The sequence below is a fragment of the Coloeus monedula genome (assembly GCF_965178545.1).
Source record: "Coloeus monedula genome assembly, chromosome: 3".
Taxonomy (NCBI): Eukaryota; Metazoa; Chordata; class Aves; order Passeriformes; family Corvidae; genus Coloeus; species Coloeus monedula.
The window spans coordinates 119427014-119445773 of NC_138783.1; the positions used below are offsets into that span (position 1 = coordinate 119427014).

The window sequence follows — 18760 nt, forward strand, 5'->3', positions numbered from 1 at the left end:
TGCTGAGCTTCAGGCAGGCGCACCCACACCTGTCCCGCACCCACCAGGGTCACCCTGTCCCAGCACAAGACCAGGCTGGTGAGGCAGGACCTGCCTTTCCCAATCCCCAGCTGGATCTGATCTCCTGGTTGTCCTGCCCATGCTGTGGGACCCACAGGTGATCTGTTCTAGGACCTCCCCAGCATCAGGAACAGAACAGGTATGGACTTCCCTGGCTGGGGATAGGGTCACCAGGCACCTCCGGGGTCTGGGAATGCCCAGGGGACTGGGGCTGATGGGGGAGGACGGGTACGGTCTGGGTGAGCTCTGCTGCCACCCAGGACCCTCCACGGATGGCCAAAGCTGGTGAGGACCAGTTGGAGCAGCTCTGTGACCCCTCCACAGCCCCTGTGGTATCCCCAGGGATCCATTGGCCCCAGGGACCTGTGGGGTCCGAGCAGCTCAGCAGGTCACTGACCACTGTCTCCTGGGTACACAGCCCAGTACGGACCAGTTCCTACTCCTAGTAGAGACTGGTCTGCTCCCAGTACAGACCAGTCTGACCCAGCACAGTGAGTATGACTCAGTACAAGTACAGACCAGTCCAACCCAGTCTGCCAGCACAAACTAGTCTGACCCAATACAGATAAGTCTAACCCTGTCCCCACTCCCAGTCCAGACCAGTCCAACCTAGTCCCCACTCCCAGTCTGTCCCTGTCTCTGCAGATGGGTCAGTGTTGGCAGAACGCCCAGGCCGGGCAGGCGCCCGTGGTGCCACTGAGCTCCAGGCACCGTTCCTGTCGCGGCCTGGCCTGGCACTGTCTGGGGGTGTCCAGCACAGCCAGGAGGGCCCAGGACAGGGGGGGCTGTAGGGCAGGGTGTGTGAAGGACAGGCAGGGCCACAGGGCAGCACAGGGCCAGGGTACTTCCAGAATACTTTATTTTGTACATACAGTTTGTCAGCGTGCGGCAGCAGCCCCACAACCCCCGGAGCCCCCCAGAGCTGTGGAGCAGCAGTGCAGTGGGGCAGCAGTGCCGTGGGGCAGCAGGCACGCACAGTCACCCCACAGCTGGGGTGGGGGGCTGGGGAGGTGGGGGACAGCCCTCGTGGGGCATTGGCTCTGGGACTGCCCACCCCACAGTCCCCCCAAGCCCTGCCAGCGGCTTCCCCTGCCCCTCACACCCCCCACACCCTGGACACCCTGTCGGCTGGGGCAGTGGGATGCTGGCCCTGCCGTGGGGCAGGAGGAGGGGTCAGACCATGACCCCCAGGCAGCCCCCACCCCACGGGACCCATCCTTGCCCCCCAGGCCTGGCTGCCCCCTGGGATAAAGTGCACATGAAGCCAGGATGGCGCTTGGGGGGCAAGCAAGGCCATGGGGCAGCCGTCGCTCCACACACCCCGCTGCAGCTGCGGGCTCCATCCTGCCCACAGCCGTGCCCACAGTGTCCTGCCTGTCACTGCAGGTAGCGATAGGCCTTGAAGCAGTGGTTGCCCGAGTCGGCCACGACAACGTGGCCGTCGGAGGTGAGCGCCAGCCCCTGTGGCCCGTACAGCGGGTCAGCCGCCGTGTTGATGTAGGACAGGAACGAGCCCGCGCTGTCAAACACCTGCAGGACGTGCACACGGCTGTCCCCAATGGCCCCATGGCCCAGGGACCCCCAGCCCTGATAGCCCCCGGACCTGCAGGATGCATTCCCTGGGGGGGGATGTGGTCAAGATCCCTCCTTGGTCTATTCCAGTTAACCTAAGACCCTTCTCAGTTGCTCCCAGTTGACTCCAGTTGCTCACAGTTGACCCTAGACCCCTCCCAGTTGACTGTAGACCCTGCACAGCCTCTTCTCAATTGACCCAAGATCCTTTTCAGTTGCTCCCACTCAAACCCAGTTGCTTCCTGGTTCCCTCCAGGTGCTCCACAGCCTCTCACAGTAGATCATGTGGGTTGGGGGGGTCAGGGATGGGATGGGGAGGGGCCAATGCTGGGCCCCCTGTGGCTGCAGTGGGGGTATGTATGCAGCTAGAGGTGTGAGTGCAGGTGTGTGTGCATGTACAGGGACACGTGTGGGTACAGGTGTGTGCACAGGTACAGGTGTGCAGGCACAGATACAGGTGTGCAGGCACAGGTGAATGTGCAGGTATGGGTGTGCCTGTGCAGGTACGGGCGTGTCTGTGCAGGTACAGGGGTGCCTGTGCAGATATGGGTGTGTCTGTGCAGGTACGGGCATGTCTGTGCAGGCACCAGTGTGTCTGTGCAGGTACGGGGGTGCCTGTGCAGGTACGGGGGTGGTACCTGGATGCGGCTGTTGCCCCAGTCGGCCACGATGATGTTGCCATTGCCGTCCACAGCCACCCCTGTGGGAGCGTTGAACTGCCCGTTGCCCTCCCCATGCGACCCGAACTTGAACAGGAACTCGCCCTCTGCGTTGTACACCTGGTGGGCACAGAGGGGACAGTACATGGGAGTCATGGGAGTCACTGCAGCCCCCCAGCCCCAATAGCACCGGGGGACCGCAGCACCTGCCGGTGGCTGCGCTCACCTTCACAGAGTGGTTGTGGAAGTCGGTCACCACGATCTCATTCTTGTTGTTGACAGCCACAAAATGGGGTCCTGGGGAGACAAAGGGGGCTCAGCCCAAATGGGACACAGGGAACTCATCCCCAAGACTGTGGGGCTCATCCCCAGGACTGGAGGGCTCAGCCCTGAGGGGAACAGAGGGGTTCAGCTCTGGCCCCATGGCAGGACCAGGATGGACCCAGAGCCCTGAAGCATGGACAGAGCCCAGAATTCAGAGCCCCCAGGATGGAGCCACTGCCAGAATCTGAGTCCAGAACTGAATCCAGAACCTGTATCCAGAACCAAACCCAGTGCCCCAACCTAGGCCACTGAGGTCAGAACCCAGACCCAAACCCAGAACTGAGCCCAGAACCTGGAATCATATCCCAGCCTGGGAACCAGAACCAAACCCTGAACCCAGAGTCTGGGATCTCAGTCCCAAACCAGAACCCAGAGACAGAACCTGGAACTGGATCGCCAGGCCAGAGCCCTAAACCTGCTGCTGGACCCAGAATCTGGCCCCCTATCCAGCCCCAAAACTCAGACCAGATCTCAGAACAAGTCCTGAGCCCAGAACCTGAACCCACAGCTCAGAACTGGATCCACAAAGCCAGTCTAGAACTGGAGCCTGGACCTGTCCCCCAGCCTCAGGCCATTCTCAGGGGTCCCAGCGCCACCAGCTGCCCCAGCGATGTGGGACACGCAGTCCTGCTTGCCCCGTCCCTGGGAGCCCGAGGCCTCACAGCCGGGGGTCCCAGGGATACCTGCGAACTGGCGCTCGGCAGTGCCGCGGGAGCCAAAACGTGCCACCAGCTTCCCATTGGGCTGGAAGATGAAGACGCAGCAAGCCTTGTTGTCCACCACGATGATGTGCCCATTGCGGTCCACGGCGACGCCCTTGGGGCCCATCAGCCGCCCCGCGCCCAGCTTTGTCTGAGGGGGACAGAGGGTCAGGGTGGCAGGTGCTGTGGACCCCCCACCCCACAGCTCCCCCCTCAGACCCCTGCATCCCTGCTTTCCCTCACCTTGAACTTGCCCTCAGGTGAGAACACGCTGACCCAGCGGTTGTCGTAGTCGGCCACGATGATGTCACCATTGGTGTCCACTGAGACCCCTGTGGGGCGCTGGAGCTGCCCTGGGGAGCGACCCCGCACCCCGAAACGCAGCCGGAACTGCCCCTCATTACTGAACACCTGGGAGGGCAGCAGGGTCAGGGGAATCAGGGGCAACACCCCCACACCTTGAAATGCAGCCAGAACAGCCCCTCATTGGGGAACAACTGCTGGGGCCAGGAGGGAGCAGGCAGAATCAGTGAGGGTCCTGAGAGAGCTCAGGGATCCAAGGAGGGGACCATACTTGCACACATTGGTTACTGCTGATGGGGTCAGTGGGGTCATGGGGATCCAGGGTTACCCAGAGGGGTCAGTGGGGGGTCCCAGGGGTCCATACCTGCATGCACTGGTTGCTGTCAGGGTCAGTGGGGGCTCAACAAGAGTTAGTGGGGATCCTGGGGGGTTTTGGAGGTCCCAAGGGTGTCCATACCTGCACACACTGGTTGTTGCTGTCGGCCACGACGATGCGGCCAGCGCTGGATGTGGAGATCCCCTGCAGGTTGGTGAACTCGCCCTTCTCCCGGCCACGGCTGCCTGCAGGCACCAGTCAGGGGGGCACAGGGGGTCCCAGGAGACCACTCACCACCCCAGTAAACCCCTGCCCCCCCTGCAGCCCTCCACCACCCCAGGGACCCCACCACCACCCCAGGAAGCCATGGGGAGCCCCAGGGAGACCCCACCCCTATGGCTGTGGGGAGCCCTAACAAGCCCCCATCATCCCAAGGCGCCCCCACTGCCCCAGGACCCCCGCGCCCCCTGCTCACCGACACGAAAGATGAGCTCGTCCTCAATGGGGTTCTCCTTGCGCTTGGCGCTGCCGTACATGCTGGCGGGGCGGCGCAGGGCCTTCTGCCGCACGTGCCCCCCTCCTGGGGACTTGACGCGGCGCTTGGCCTCCTCGGGGGACGGGGGCACATCGCTGGGGCGCAGGACCCGCGCGCGGAAGGGGGAGCCGCGCACGGGCTGCCCGTAGAGCAGAATGGACAGCACAAAGTCACCCTCGGCACGCGGCGTGTACACCAGCTCGTAGGTGCCATTGCGGTTGTCCTGCACCTCGGCCTCGGCCGCGGCGCCGTCGGGGCCCGTCACGGCGAAGCGCAGGCGAGCGCCGCCGCTGCGCACCAGCGCCCCGTCCTTGTCCTTGGTGGTGACGCTGAGTGAGCAGGGCTGCCCCACCACAGCCTGGCGCAGCCCCTCGCCCGTGGCCACCGTGGTGTGCGCCGTGGCGCTGGTGGTCAGCAGCGCGCCCAGGTTCTGGATGGAGCGGCGCAGCCCCTCGGGCTCGGCGTGGAACTCGAGCTGCGCGTTCTCGTGCGGGTGCTCCGGGAAGGGTCGTGCCGCCAGCTCCCGCAGCCGCTCGCCCATCTGCTTTTGCACCAACAGCACCTCCGTGGCTGAGCCGTGGTGCAGCGCCTGCTCTGTGAATGCGCAGCTGCTCAGGATGCTCTCCTGGCCCTGCCGCAGCACCTCCAGCTGCGCCTCCAGCACCTGTGGGGATGGTACGTCCCTGTGGTGTCGGTGTGGGACCCCCACATCCAGCACCTCTAACCACTGCTCCACCTGCACCCCAGCCATGGCCACAACTGCAACCCTGGTGCTGCACTGGGACCACAGCTGTTGTACCAGGGGGGCCACTGGCACTGGGCTTCAGCTGGGGCACCCACACAGCCTCCCAAGAAGGGCTGGTGAGGGGCACAGAGGTGAGGGGCACAGGGGCACAGGTGTGTTACCTGCTGCTTGGCAGCACAGGTGGCCTCCAGGTCGCGCAGCAGCACCTCCCGCCGCTGCCGCAACGCCGCCTCCAGCTCCTCGAAGCTGCTCCCGATTTCTGCCTCAGCCTCGGCCCGGCGTTGCCCCAGCTGCCGGCTGATCTCGGCCACCAGCCCCACAGCTGCTGCCAGCTGTGGGAGCCTGGGGAGACACAGGGACCCCCTAAATTCCCAAACCCCCATCAAACCCACCTGAACCCCGAAGCCCCCCACATCCAGCTGTGGTATCCTGCAGAAGGAGGACACAGGGACTCCCTGAACCCTCAAACCCCACAGTACCCGTGATGCCCTCAGCCACCTCTCCCCCTGTACCATGTGGATGGCATCAAGCTGGCGCTGCAGCCTGTGGGAGTGGGGCCATGGGGACCGCAGGGACTCCCTGACCCCCGTACCTGGCACGCACAGCGTCAAGCTGGTGCTGCAGGGCTGCCTTGTGCTGCTCCAGCACATCGCGCAGCGGCACGGTGCGGTGGTCCCGGTGCTCCCGCCGCTCCCCCTCCGTGCACTCCCGGCACATGGCCGTCTCGCAGGGCTCGCAGTAGAACTCCATCACCTGCCACACCTGTGCTCACTGGCTGCCCCTCACCCCAGCCCACAGGACCCTGCAGCCCACCCCAAACCACCTCCTGAGCCCACACAGCCTCTCCCAGACAGACTCCCTGGGCCCCTGCGGCCTCCCCAGACCCCCTCTGGACCCTTTCTCCAAGGCCTGCAGCTCCCCCAACCCCCTTGACCCTCACAGGCCTTCCAGATCCTCACAGACCTCCTTAGCCTTCCCCAGATCCCAGCCCCACTGAAGCCCTTCCAGATCCTGCAGGTCCCCAGCCCCCCCAAGTCCCACCAGCCCTCTGGACTTCCCCAGCCCTCCCAGACACCTGCAGCCCCACCAGGTCCCTACAGCCACTCCCAAACGCCCTGACCCCTACAGCCACTGCAGCCCTCCCGGCCCCTCGCCAGCCCCCGGCCCCCACCTTTCCCTCGTGGTTCGGGCAGCAGAGGGGTTGCCCGGTGGCCGCGCCCAGGGGGGGCAGGGGTGCAGGAGGGGCCCCGCGGGGGTCGGGGTCCCGCTGCAGCACCTCCATCAGGTTGGTGATGAAGAAGTTGTTGGGCAGCGCTGGGACCCCCCGCTCGGGCAGGATCGAGGTCTGGCGGCACACGGGGCACGACAGGGACAGGCTCTGGGCCGGAATGTAGTTCTGCAGACACCTGGGGTCACAGGGGTCACGGGGGTCACTGGGGTCGGGGTCACACGAGGCATGGCAGGGACAGACTCTGGGCCAGGACATGAAGGGGGCAGGGGCAGGAAAGGGAGCAGTGGGGGCACAGAGGGCACATGGAGACAGATATGGGGACAACAAGGGGACAGATAAGGGGATGGACGGGGGGACAGGTCCGGCTGGGGATTGGGAATGTGGGATGGGGCTGGGGGCAGAACAGGAGGGTGAAGGGACAGATGGATGGATGGTGGGACAAGGCAATGGACAGGCAGGTTGATGGGGGGGACAGAAGGGGGAACTGGCCACCTAGGGTTGGGGGCAGGTAGAGAGTGGGATGGACAGACGAACATGAGGGTCAGGGTGCAGGACAGGGGCACACAGATAGGCCTGGGGACACGCAGTGGCAGAGGGACAGATGGATGGACAGGGGGGCTGCACACAGTGACGGAGGGACGGGGGCAGCAGGATGGACAGATAGGGCGATGAGGAACACAGGGAGAGGGGGCAGTGAGACAGATGGGAGGTCTGGGGTGCAGGCAGAGAGCAGGGGGAGGGACAGACAGACAGACATGAGGGCTGTGTGGTGGAACACTGAGGTGTGGGAACAGGGTGGGAGGGACAGACAAACAAGGGGACAGATGGACAAGATGGTGAGTGCACAGTGTCACCCTGGGGTGCCAGAGGGGGACAGACGGACAGACAGACGGGGGGGCTCCGCAGTGGCACACTAGGATGGGAGACACAGATGGACAGACAGACGGGGGGCTATGTGGTGTCACACCAGGTGGGGGAGTAGCAGAGGAGCAGGCAGTCAGATGGACAGGATGGACACAGGGCAGCAGTGCCAGTGCCCCTGGGGAGATGGATGGATGGATGAATAGATGGACGGATGGATAGATGGATGGATGGAGGGATGGATGGAGGGTGTGGGGGGCTGGAGCAGGGCCGGAGGGCTCTGGGAGCACAGAAAGAGGGGGTCATCAGCAACAAGACCCCTCCCATTCAGGGACCCCAGCCACAGCCCCCCCAGCACCCACACTCAGAGGGCTCAGGGGCTGTGCAGCCCTCGGAGAGAAGTGGGGTGTGGGGGGCAGTGGGGTCCCAACCCCGCCATGGGCCATGGAATGCAGGGGAGTCCCAGCCCTCACCTCTGGGGGCACAGGGAGGCTCAACCCCATCTCTCCCTGGCGAGGGCAGGGAGTGCAGGGGGGCCCTGGCTCACCACCAGCTGAGGGGGGTCGGGGGGCTGGGGGGGTATTGGCTCACACTGCAGGTTTAGGGGGTGCAGTGGGGCACACTGGGGATGCAACCAGTAGGGGGGCACTCAGTGGGGGGGCGCGGGCTTAGGGACACAGGGGGATGCAGCAAGGCAGAGGGGGGCTAGGTGCACTGGGGGGCAGAGGGGATGGATGCTGGAGGGGGCAGAGGGGCACAGGGTGCAGTCAGGACATGGGGGGTGCACTGGGAGGATCGCAGTGGTGGGGTTGCAGCCAGGACACAGTGGGGACGCGCTGGGGATGGATGCTGGCGGGGTGCAGAGGGCATGGGAGGGATGTAGGGGTACTCAGAGACAAGGCAGGGATGGAGAGTGGGTGCCATGGCACAGAGGGTATACCGGGGGTGCAGTGGGGTGGAGGGACGGAGTGTAATGAGGGGTCCCACCTCTCACAGAAGGTGTGCAGGCAGGGATGGGGTTCAGGCAGTGCAGGGGGGACTCAGGAGGGGTTCAAGGGGTCCCACCCCTCAGAGAAAGTGTGCAGGCAGGGATGGGGTTTGGGAGGATGCAGGGGGGCTCAGGGTGGGTTCGGGAGGTCCCACCTCTCGCAGAAGGTGTGCAGGCAGGGCAGCACCTTGGGGTTGCAGTAGCGGTCGAGGCAGATGCTGCAGACCAGGAACTGTTGGTCAATCTGCCGCACCACTGGGCTGGCGGGCTCACGGCGGGCCATGGCGGCTCCTCAGCCTGGGAGGCACACCACAGTGAGGGGTGGGCACCCCACAACACCCCATGGGGCTCCATGGCACCCCACAGCCACCCCCGGCCCCAACCCACAGCGCCACACAACCCCCACCCACCCCGCAGGCTCGTGGTGGGCCATGGCAGACCCTCAGCCTAGGGATGGGGGGAATTTAAACGCGTGGGAGGCACTGCGCGGCACCCTGCGACCCACCGCTCAACTCACAATGCCCCACAGCCCCCTGCCCACCCCACAGCCTCACAGAGGGCCATCACGGACACTCACCCTGTGGCAGGTGGGCGTAGCACCCCAGGGCGCCCACAGCCCTGACCCATGGCATCCACAGCACCCACCCCAAGACATCGCACAGTCCCCGGCCCCACAAACACCTTGTGGGGCACACACAGCGACTCCCTCTGGCCCCCACCATGCCCATGACCCCCGGGCACCCAAAGCCAGTCCCACACGTACCCCCCAGCCTCACAGACCACGGTGCCCCACGGCACCGCCCCACAGCCCCACCTACCCCCGGCCCCTCGGCACCCACTCATTCCACAGCCCCCTCTCCTTGTGCCCCATGGCACCCGCCCCACATCCATGGTAACCAATCGTCTACCCCACAGGGCACCCCCAGGACCCACCCTCCTGCCCCATGGGGCACGCCCCAACCCCACCACCCTCCTCCTGAGCCCCCCAGCACTCACCCAGCCCCCTGTCCCACGGGACACGCATCGCCCCCTGTCCCTCATCCCCTGTGCCCCACAGACCCCACATCGCACCCTGTCCCTCGCTCCCCACAACCCCCCGTGCCCCATCACCCTTCGTCCCTCGCCCCGTCCCCTCACCCCGGCCCCGCTCCCGGCGCTGCGGCGGCTCCGCGCTCCAGGCCCCGGCCCCGCCCCGGCCGCCATTGTGCGGCACCGCCCCCCCCGCGGCACCGGGACATGGCGGAGGCCTGGGGGGTCCCACACCCCGCGGGTCCCCCGGGGGTCTCTCCCCCCCAGTAATCCCACCCCACACCCCCTTTACGCACCCCACGCCCCACTCGTGGCCTCCCGCGCTCAGCCCCCGCCCCGGCCCCCAGCAGGACCCCCGGCCCCCACTCACCCCCCCCGCAGCCCCCTCCGCGCTCCAGCCCGCGCCGCGGGACCCCACGGCGCATCCTCGGCCCCGGCCCGGGATGCGACAGGGAGGCGGCCGGGCCGGCCGGCACCAAGCGCGGTCTGGAGGGGGAGTTAAAACATGTCACCGCTTCCCTCTTTCACGGAAGCCGCCCCCGAGGACTCCCCACTCGGGGGTGGCAAGGCGTCGCTCCAGGACGCGCTGCCGCCCCCGAGTGGGGGGTTCGCGGGGAGGGTCCCGTGGGAAAGTGGGTAAAGTGACCCCTCAGCCCCCCCCCAGCAGCAGTGGTCTCGCCTGGGCTGTGGCTCTGCAGTTGGGGGGGGCTCCGCGCATCCAGGGGTACCCGGCTGTTGCCACGGCAACCACATCCCGACCCCGAATTTGGGGGCTTTGACTCCAAATTGGAGGGGGAATAGGACTGGAGAATGTAGGCATACACTGGTGGGTGGGGGGTTACCAAGTGTCGGGTGGCAGGTGGTATAAATTGGGGAGGGGGAGGAGGACTATAAAAGGGGGATAAAGGGGGAATCAAGGGAAGGTCAAGGCGGACAGGTGGATATAAAGGGGGGCGGGGAGGATGCACAGGTAAAAAGAGGGGAAAAATAGGAGTTATAGAGGAGCAGTATAAAGGAGGTACAGGCAGGGTACAAAGGGGCTCATAAAGGGGAGGATGGGAGTAAAACCAGAGCCCAGTAGGCCCGTCCCAGCCCCTCCGTTTGTAGGGAGCTCACACTTCTTCCCAGCTGCCACAGCTCCTCCTCCACGTGGGACACCCCCACCACCATCACCCCCTCAGCTGATACCCCTCCGCCCCGCAGGGCAGGGGCCCCACCCCATTCAGAACATGGGGAGCCCCTCACTGTGGCATCAAGCCCACATGCTGCAGCTTCCCGGGGAATTCCAGCAGGTTCCTGGCTGGCTCCTTGGGGTGAGGCAGGGCAATGAGCGGTCCCTCATGGACAGGGGATCCAGGCAGAACTGGAGTTCGAGGGGTGCAGAGGGGGTACCCCCATCCCCAGCCAGGTCACTGCAGGAGTGGGCCATGGGGGGAATGATGGCCATAGGGACAGGAAGGTCCTGACCCAGCCCAGGGGAGCACACGGACCCCCAGCCCTTTGGAGACACAGAGGAGAGAAGCAGCTCCAGGATGGACCCAGAGCTCTGCTGTGAACCAGCCCCTGAGGAAATCTGTCCCCATCCACGTGCGGGGCCCCAGCACGGTCCCGTGACCCTCCACCTTGGCCCCAGTGTCTGCAAGGTTCTGCAGCCAGGCCAGACCTGGTGGTGCAGCCAGCACAGTCCCCCTGGAGCAAGGACGACCGCGAGGGTGATAGGGGGCTGACTGGCCCTGGAACACAGGACCCATCCCCAGGACCTTCCGCTCCCAGCCAGGCACCACCAGAAGCAGCAGAAAGCGCTGAGGCTCAGCGTGTCCCAGAGGCACCTATAGCACAGCAGGGATCAAGTGCTGGGACATCTGTGGCACAGGAGGATCAAGTGGGCTCCCCTCCACCCTCACCTCCAGTGGCTCCTCAGCCCTGCAGAGACCCCTGGCCCTTCCCCAGTATCCCACACGGCCTGGTGGATGGGCCTGTGGGGACAGAGCAGGTGCTGGAGACTCCCTGCTGGGGAACAGGGTGACAACCCACCCGACTCCCGTAGCGCAGTGCGGCCAGGGATCGCCCACATCCATGTCTGGGGAGTGGCAGGACTCCATGGGAGGGTTTCAGTGTTCCAGGGCGAAGTGTCCTGGAAGAACGTTCAGGGGGTTGGGAATCTCCTGGGGTTTTCTGAAGGGAGTGTCCCAGGGGCCAGTCAGTGTCCTGGGAGGTGTCCAAGGGTCCCAGGGGAACGGCAGCTGGAGTGGTAAAAGGTTGAAGGGCGATGCAGGAGGGCTTCGGATGGTACTGGCCCCAGTGCCTGGCCTGGGGAATCTTTCCTATGGAACCCCTGAGCCCTCAGTGCCACCAGTGGGACGGCGTTGATGGTGCCAGGAACCCCGGGCTGATCCCACCCAGCTTCGTCCTGCAGGGCCCCCCATCCCCATCCCGTCCCCATTTACTCCCACCTGGTCGTGGCTCATGCTGGTGCCACGGGGTCAGAGCAAGGGGCGGCCCCCCTCACCAGACACAAGTGAGCAGGGCCCCCCAAGCCCCCTGGTCGCCCCCCAGAGCCATCTCTCCCATGTTCCAGCTCGTTCCAAGCCTGGGGCCCCCACAAGCAGAAGCCAGTCCCCCCTGCCCTAGGGCTCCATCACAGAGTCCTCACTGTTTTGGGGCTCATGCCCTTGTTTCACCTGGCCTGGCAGCCCCAGCCCGCAGGGTGCAGCCCCTCCTGGTCCTGGCCATAGCCCCACACACACTGATCCGTACCATTTATTCAGGGTTTGACAGAAGTCAGGGGGTTGGGGGGGGTCAGACCGTCACCAGGGCGGGGCAGGGGGAAGTCGGATCCCGACATTAAATTATGGGTTAAATTAATGAGCAAGAAAAAACAACAGTTTTGTCTCAGGAGAAAGTGCCCAAGTGCGGGGGTGGGCAGGGGGCCCCTCAGGGGTGAGGGTGAACCCTGGGCGGGACCCCAGCCCGCCACGTGCAGCACATGTGCCCCAGTCCCAGGACACACATGTGTCCGTACACGGACGTGCATGGACCCGCGTGCACCCCCCTGTGCCTCCGCTGACGTTTGGTCCCTGCTTGGAGCGCCCCTGTCCTCTCCCAGGGGACCTGTGCCTGGCCAGCAACTCCCCCCTGCCACTAGCAGCAAGGCACAGGCACCCCTCACCAGCCCAGCCCAGGCTGCCACACCCCAGGGAAGCAGGGGGCTCTTTGGGGGGTGCAGCCCCCCATGAACCAGGAGTGCAAGAGTGGCCACCCTGGAAACACCCGTGAATGGCCTAGAGGGAGCCAGGCTGTCCCTGGCACTGGAGGGCAGAGCAGGAGCCCCCCAGGTGCCAAGTGCAGGGGGGAGGCCCCACAGCTCCCCCTGACATAAGGGGGACCTGGCTGTTCCGGTGCTGCCCCCACCCAGCTCCACAGTGCCACAGGGCAGGGGTCTCCCTGGGGGGAGTAGGCAGGGGGCCTGGGAGGGGTGCACCCTCATCCTGCCCCGGGGAGGCAGAGGGGGGACAGTGGAGGGTCCTGGCTCACCCCAAGGTGAGTGGGGTGTCCGGGGGGAGCAGCCCAGCGAGGGGGGTATCCCCAGCCCCTTAGGAGTGCCAGGGGAAGGGGGGGCTCCAGCTGTCTGCTGTGTGGGGTCTGTGCTGAGGAGCTGCTGCACCCTGCCCTGAGGAGGGGCTGTGGGATGGAGGGGCCCCAGCCCACTGGCAGCTCCCCACACCTGATGGCCCCCCCATCCAAGGCCGGGCCCGGGCTGTGGCCCCACAAGCCCCCGGCCACAACTGAGGTCCATGTGTGCCCCATGGTGGGGCTCCTCCATCTGGGGGGGCATGGGGGGCTCACTGCTCCTCCAGCCAGGAGGGCTTCTCGGCGCCAGGGGTCTTGAGCTTGATGTTGAACTGCTTGAGGGTCTGCTCAAGCTGCTGCTGGTTCCCAGCAAAGTACGCAGAGATGGCGTTGTGGAACAGCAGCAGTTGCTTGTGCATCACCTTGATCTGGGGGGAGGGAAGGGGAACACAATTGGGGGGGGCCTGACCCCATTCCAGCAGCACAGAAAAGGGGTTGGAAAGCCCTCTGAGACCCCGCGAGAGCCACCGCTCCCCCCGCGCACTGCCCATCCCACCCCTGATTCATGTCCTTGAGTGACAAATCCAACATGGCTGTCAAATCCCTGCAGGAACCCCATCCCTGTGCCTCCTATCCCTGCACTTCCCATCCCCATCCCACATCCCCCATCCCTGTCCCCAACGCCCCCTCCTCACGTACCCCATCTCTGCACCCCCCACCTCTGTCTTGCATCCCCCATTCCTGTGCCCCCCATCCCCACCCCACCCCTCCAATCTCCACACCTCACATCCCTGCACTCACCTTGTTCTCCTCCAAGAATTTGAGCTTGATGGCCACGTCTGCCCGCAGTTTCTCATACTTGTCCTTGTGGCTCTGGAACTGGCTCTGGGCTGCGTCCAGGCGGCTCACAGCGCCGGCATCGCGTGGGCCCATACTCAGCTCCTCCAGGTCCGTGCGGTACGCGTCATACTCCAACCTGCAGAGAGAGGATCCCTGGCATTGGTGACCCGCCTCCAGGCCTCCCCAGCACCCGAGCCCCCCTGAGCTCCCTGTCCCACCTCGCCGTCTCATACTGCTTGACTGTCATAAGCGTGTCCTCCATGGTCTTGTTGACCAGCGTGTTGATGCTGGACACAAAGAAGTTGACAGCACCCAGCAGCGTCTCCCCGTTCTTGCACAGCAGCTTCTGCGTCTCCGCGTTGTACCCAAACTCCTCCTGGGGACAGAGGGATGGGGCACAGGTGAGGGGTCGTGGATCACAGCCCCACTCCCCTCCATCAAGGGTGCTGGGGGAAAAGCCCCCTGAGACCACTGAGCCCAACCAAGACCCAGAACCACCAAGCCCAGCACCAGCATGCACATTCATTCCCGTGCAGATGCTGCTCCTGCCCTGGTGTCCATGTGTGACTCCCCAAGTCCTGATCGCCCACAAGCCCTAGCGTCAGGCCACAGCTGCCCCTGCCCCCCCCAGCCCTAGTGTCCAGGTGTCCCCTCCAAGTCCTGGCACTCCCCATCCCCTCCAGCCCTGGTGCCCAGGTGTCCCTGCCCTCACTCAGGTGTCCCCCTAGCCCTGGCACACCTGGAGCTCAGGGGATTTCTGGCTGAGGTCGGCAAAGGCGTCCCCCAGGGCATGCTGGGTCTGCACGAGGCTGTAGAGGTGGGCCGTGAGTGCCCGTGCCAGATGCAGGACGCTCTCATACTTGCGCTTGGTCTCACGCAGCAGCTCAATCTGAGTCTCCAGCTCCAGGTCCACCGTGCGGGACCCCCGTCCGAACCGCTCCGAGAGCAGCTGCTTGGTGCACTGCAGGAGGGGGAAATGGGGGCCCCCCAAGGCATGTGTGAGCCCCCGAACTGCTCCGAGAGCAGCTGCTTGTGGGACGGGGTCAGGAAGGCCAGCTGGTGTTCCCCCACCCTGGGATCCCCTCACCCCTCACCTTGTAGGTGTTGATCCCCCACTTCTTGACGATGTCAAACTTCTCGACGGCAATGCCACGCACAACCTCCTCTCCGCCAGGGGGGGGTCCAGGGGGTGGTGGGTGCAGCCCGGGGCCTGGCACAGGGACAGGGATGGGGACAGGACCTGGCACCAGCTCCAGGAGGGCAGCAGCCACAGGGGACTGGGCAATGCCAGCCTCCAGAGCCCTCAGCCTGGAGCTGTTGCTTCCACAGCAGCATCCCCAGCTCTGAGCACATGCCCAGCACTGGGCTCACAGGCATCATGGTGGGGACCCTGCTCCTGCCCTGAGGAACTCACACAGGGGCACAGACCCCAGCCCAGCCATGTCTGCTTGCACAGCAGGGCCCAGGCCCTGCCCTATCCTGGTGACCACCCTCACCAGGCCAGATACAGGGGGAACAGCACCCAGCAGCACTGGGGGACCCTCAGGTGGGCTCCAGGGGCACGGTGGGCGCCCTGGCCAGGACCCACCTCTGAGCCCCCAGTGCTGTCCTCTGTCCCAGCACAAGGATCAGCACCAGGACTGGGCTCTGTCCGTGACACAGCTGCCATGGGGGCTCTTACCAATGTCCCTAGGGAGGCCCGGGGCTCCCAGACCCAAGGGATGCCCTGAGGTGGAGTGAGGGGCGCAGTACCTGCGGGAGCAGCGGCCGGGCGGGCCATCCTACGGGCAGCAGGCGCGCTGGGGGGCACCGACGGTCCTCGGGGTGGGTGAGGGTGGACAAGAGAGCCTGGAAACGGGGGGGCTGCAGGAGCCGAGCAGGGTGGGGCAGGACAGGATAGGGGGCACAGGGCATGGGACAGTGGGGTGGCCAGGGCAGAGGGGACGGGGGGCAGGGGACAGGGACGAGTGCGCGGACGGGCGGCAGCGGGAGAGCGACGGCAGCAGGTGAGCGTTGGAACCCAGAGACATGGCCAGAGCCACACAGACGGACTCCCCACCCCAGGGAACCCCCCCTCTGGCCCGTATGCAGGAATCCCTGCACCCCAAGAGCTGGGTAGGCCTGGCGTCACGGGGAAGTGGGGACACGGGGCAGCAGTGGCGGTGCTCCGGGAAAGCGTTCACCCCCTCTGCCCACATGGACCCTCCTCAAGCCCTGTGGGCACAGGGACTACCCCGGGGGGACCCTCAGGGAGAGATCTGCACGAACAAGGACAGTGGTGCCAGGTCTCCCAGGGTGCAGAGCCCAACTGGTCCTGCTGTGGCCTGGTCTGACTGGGACAGTGAGAAGAGGTCAGTAGGGAGTGGGCTTGGGGCTCCCTGTGATAGAGGAGCAACCCAGCCCAGGGAGAGCGGGGCTGGGGGCAGCAGCCCCTCCTGTGCCATCAGCACACACCCCACACGTTGCCTCTGCACAGGACCCGAGCCCAGCGGGAACAGAGCTCCCCCCAGGAGACACCTTGGCTGGGCCACGGCAGAGCCTTGTGTCATAAGTGAAGGGCAATGAGGAGAGCTAAGCCCCTTCCTTCTGTGATGATCCCCATTCCCTCCCAGCCCAGCCCCACTACCTTTGATGGTGCCGGTGGGGATGATGCCCTCGGCTGTGCCCCCGTAGCCACCTGACACGATGCTGGTCTCGTTCAGGTTGGGGCCCGACACCATCACCTGCTGCAGGTCCTGGGGGGCAGAGGAGCACAAGGGGCTGAGATGCACAGACAGCACAGCCCTGGTATGACCCCAAACACTCCCCTCGGGTCCCCAGCCCCACAGACCTGCTCCAGGCCATCGTCCTCGGGCAGGCTGCTGGTGTCCCCGTTGCTGCTGATGGGGATCTCCATGGTGGCTGCCTTGCTCAGGATCCCGTCCGACATCCTCAGGGCCTGCAGGGACACAAATGAGGTGCTGGGGCCAGGACCACCCCCAGGCCGGGGTCACCAGCCAGCACCCGCGGGGCCCTGGCGGAAGGGGACAGCAGGAGGGTTACAGGCGGGGGGAGGGGCCCACATCGGCACCTGCTGGCACGGAGCAGACTCTGCCCCCGCCCAGCGCCTCCTGCAGCCGCTGCCCAGCCCGGCTCGGCCGTCTCTCGGGACACCCGTGGCTCCCAGAACGGACCCGTAGGGTGGCACATCCCGGAGGCGCCGACCCCAACCCCAGCCTCAGCCCCGGCCCCACTGCGGCTCCCACCCCATCGTGCCCAGGGCTCCCGGTTTCCCCGGCCCCTTGGGCTGCGCTCCGTGCCCCTCTCACAAACCCCGCCGGGGATCCCCGTGTCCCGCAGACCCTGCCCTAGGACATCGGCGCTAGCAGCGCCCAGCGCGGCCCCGGCAGGAGGGCGCCAGGAGCCACGTCCGCAGCCGCCGGGGAGCGGCGGGGGGGCCGCTGCGCCCGGACCGGTCCGGGCACATTCCAGGGCAGGCGGGGCCTGGGGCGGGCTCCCAAGAACCCGTTACCTGTGACCTGTCCCCTCCCCGGCAGGGACACGGCCCGGCCCAACTCTGGGGTCGAACCCTGCGGGCAGAGGCCGTCACCGCCCAGCGCCATCCCCGCCGGAGAACGGCCCCGCAGCCCCCGCAGCCTCCGAGGCGGGGCGGGGGCAGTGCTGGAACGGACCCCTCCGCAGCCACGCACGGCAGGGCCCGCGGCGGGACCGATCTCTGAGGGAACCCCCGGTGGCTGCTCCTGGCGGAACCGGCCCGAGCGGGCGACGGCGGCCCCAGCCTGGCTCCCGGGGCTCTCCCGGCCCCAGTCCACCGGCCCCGCGGCCGCTCACCCTGTCCAGCCTCCCCGGCCCACCCCCGGCCCCACCTGCGCCCCGGCCCCGCCGGGCCCCCCCGCGCCGCTCCCGCTCCGCCTCGGCCCGGACGCGCCGGAAGTGGCGTCGGTGTCCCGGAAGTGGCGTAATCGCTGAGCCGGACGGAAGTGGCGTCGCTGGAGACCACCCGCCGAGCGCGGAGGGACCGGGCCCGAGCCCGGGCCCGGGATGGACCCGGCGGCCGAGCACCGGCAGCAGCTCCGCAGCGTGAGCGGTTGGGCCGTGCGGGGGGAGCGGGGTGTCCCGCGAGGCCTTCCTGAGTGGTGCCGGGGCTGCCGGTTTGGTGGCGGGTCCCGGTGTGTCCCAAGGGCTGCGGGTGTGGGATCTCCAGGTCCCGGGTTCGCAGGAGAACCGGTGGGGCCTGGAAGGGACCTGGACGTCTCGGGCGGGCCGTAGGGCACGGCGGGGGTCCTGGTGCGTTTCGGGGATCGCGGACCGGCTCCCCCCGGTGTGACCCCCGCCTGCCCCCCAGCTGCGGGACTTCCTGCTGGTCTACAACCGCATGACCGAGCTCTGCTTCCGCCACTGTGTCTGCAACCTCAACTACCGGCTGCTCACGGGCCGCGAGGTGAGCTGGGCGCGGGAGCCTGGGGGTCGGGTGTCCCCTCGCCCCCTGACCCCGTCCCACCCCTCCCGCAGGAGTCGTGCCTGGACAGCTGCGCCGCGAGGCTGGTCCGCGCCAACCACCGCCTCATGGGCGCCTACGTGGGACTGGTGCCGGCACTGCTGCAGCGCCGTGCAGCCGAGCACGGGACAGCAGCGCAGCTGCCCGGACTCCCGGCCTCCCCAGACCCGGCCCCGGGCCCCGCCGAGCCCTCGCCAGACGCTCCCCTTGCCAGCACGTAGCAGCACCCGGGCACAGCCTCCCACGGCAGCTGGACGCGACTGGCACCACCCCTGCCCTTGGCCCCGGGAGCCCCCAGCAGCAGCTGGGCTCTGCAGGGCACAGGGGCTGTGAGGCACAGGAACAGGAGGAAAGCCCCCCCAGCCCTCCTGGTTGTGGATTTCTGGGAAGTGCAGTGTTAGTCCCAATAAAACATCTTTACAGGAATGGCTTAGTGGGACATGCAGGGAGGGCACCAGAGCCCTGGCCCCTGCTCCCTGTTGAGGCAGGGGTGTGCTGGGGGGAGCCTGTGGCACAACTGGGAATCTA

General features: G+C 66.4%; 3 protein-coding genes across 6 annotated transcripts; 1 reads left to right on the forward strand and 2 right to left on the reverse strand.

Annotated features, from left to right (window-relative positions):
• Nucleotides 1-944: 944 nt before the first annotated feature.
• On the reverse strand, nucleotides 945-9461 carry TRIM3 (tripartite motif containing 3). Of its 2 annotated transcripts, none has more exons than XM_082278897.1 (12): nucleotides 9433-9461; nucleotides 8451-8592; nucleotides 6387-6621; nucleotides 5808-5968; nucleotides 5377-5557; nucleotides 4411-5134; nucleotides 4077-4180; nucleotides 3560-3727; nucleotides 3299-3467; nucleotides 2518-2588; nucleotides 2271-2411; nucleotides 945-1590 (listed from the first exon to the last, which is right to left on the reverse strand). In XM_082278897.1, the coding sequence occupies exons 2-12, from the start codon at nucleotides 8576-8578 to the stop codon at nucleotides 1438-1440; spliced, it is 2235 nt and encodes a 744-aa protein (XP_082135023.1). In that variant the 5' UTR covers nucleotides 8579-8592; nucleotides 9433-9461; the 3' UTR covers nucleotides 945-1437. The 2 variants fall into 2 exon arrangements, with proteins under 2 accessions (XP_082135023.1, XP_082135022.1); XM_082278896.1 differs by lacking the exon at nucleotides 9433-9461 and adding an exon at nucleotides 8873-9004.
• A 2620-nt stretch (nucleotides 9462-12081) lies between these two features.
• On the reverse strand, nucleotides 12082-17670 carry ARFIP2 (ARF interacting protein 2). Of its 3 annotated transcripts, none has more exons than XM_082277932.1 (9): nucleotides 17601-17670; nucleotides 16565-16672; nucleotides 16361-16469; nucleotides 15487-15582; nucleotides 14829-14944; nucleotides 14474-14695; nucleotides 13953-14110; nucleotides 13696-13870; nucleotides 12082-13322 (listed from the first exon to the last, which is right to left on the reverse strand). In XM_082277932.1, exons 2-9 carry the CDS (start codon nucleotides 16661-16663, stop codon nucleotides 13167-13169), a joined length of 1131 nt encoding a protein of 376 aa, XP_082134058.1. In that variant the 5' UTR covers nucleotides 16664-16672; nucleotides 17601-17670; the 3' UTR covers nucleotides 12082-13166. The 3 variants fall into 3 exon arrangements, with proteins under 3 accessions (XP_082134058.1, XP_082134057.1, XP_082134059.1); XM_082277931.1 differs by having other exon boundaries at nucleotides 15487-15597; XM_082277933.1 differs by lacking the exon at nucleotides 15487-15582.
• Nucleotides 17671-17675: 5 nt separating this feature from the next.
• Nucleotides 17676-18658, forward strand: TIMM10B (translocase of inner mitochondrial membrane 10B). The gene is made up of 3 exons (XM_082277934.1): nucleotides 17676-17814; nucleotides 18080-18175; nucleotides 18247-18658. Exons 1-3 carry the CDS (start codon nucleotides 17776-17778, stop codon nucleotides 18451-18453), a joined length of 342 nt encoding a protein of 113 aa, XP_082134060.1. The 5' UTR covers nucleotides 17676-17775; the 3' UTR covers nucleotides 18454-18658.
• The last annotated feature ends 102 nt before the right edge of the window (nucleotides 18659-18760 follow it).

Excerpts from the sequence above, each read along its gene's own strand:
- TRIM3 (XM_082278897.1), bottom strand. The coding sequence starts at position 8,578 with ATGGCCCGCCGTGAGCCCGCCAGCCCAGTGGTGCGGCAGATTGACCAA. Across the intron at positions 5,969-6,386 it reads GCCCGAACCACGAGGGAAAG|GTGATGGAGTTCTACTGCGA; the intron begins GTGGGGGCCGGG and ends CAGGTGTGGCAG. Across the intron at positions 4,181-4,410 it reads CGAGCTCATCTTTCGTGTCG|GCAGCCGTGGCCGGGAGAAG; the intron begins GTGAGCAGGGGG and ends TGGTGCCTGCAG.
- ARFIP2 (XM_082277931.1), bottom strand. The coding sequence starts at position 16,663 with ATGTCGGACGGGATCCTGAGCAAGGCAGCCACCATGGAGATCCCCATC. Across the intron at positions 15,598-16,360 it reads CCCCACCGGCACCATCAAAG|CCCCCCCGTTTCCAGGCTCT; the intron begins GTAGTGGGGCTG and ends CGGCTCCTGCAG. Across the intron at positions 14,111-14,473 it reads AGAAATCCCCTGAGCTCCAG|GAGGAGTTTGGGTACAACGC; the intron begins GTGTGCCAGGGC and ends CTCTGTCCCCAG.
- TIMM10B (XM_082277934.1), top strand. The coding sequence starts at position 17,776 with ATGGACCCGGCGGCCGAGCACCGGCAGCAGCTCCGCAGC. Across the intron at positions 17,815-18,079 it reads ACCGGCAGCAGCTCCGCAGC|CTGCGGGACTTCCTGCTGGT; the intron begins GTGAGCGGTTGG and ends CCTGCCCCCCAG. Across the intron at positions 18,176-18,246 it reads GGCTGCTCACGGGCCGCGAG|GAGTCGTGCCTGGACAGCTG; the intron begins GTGAGCTGGGCG and ends CCCCTCCCGCAG.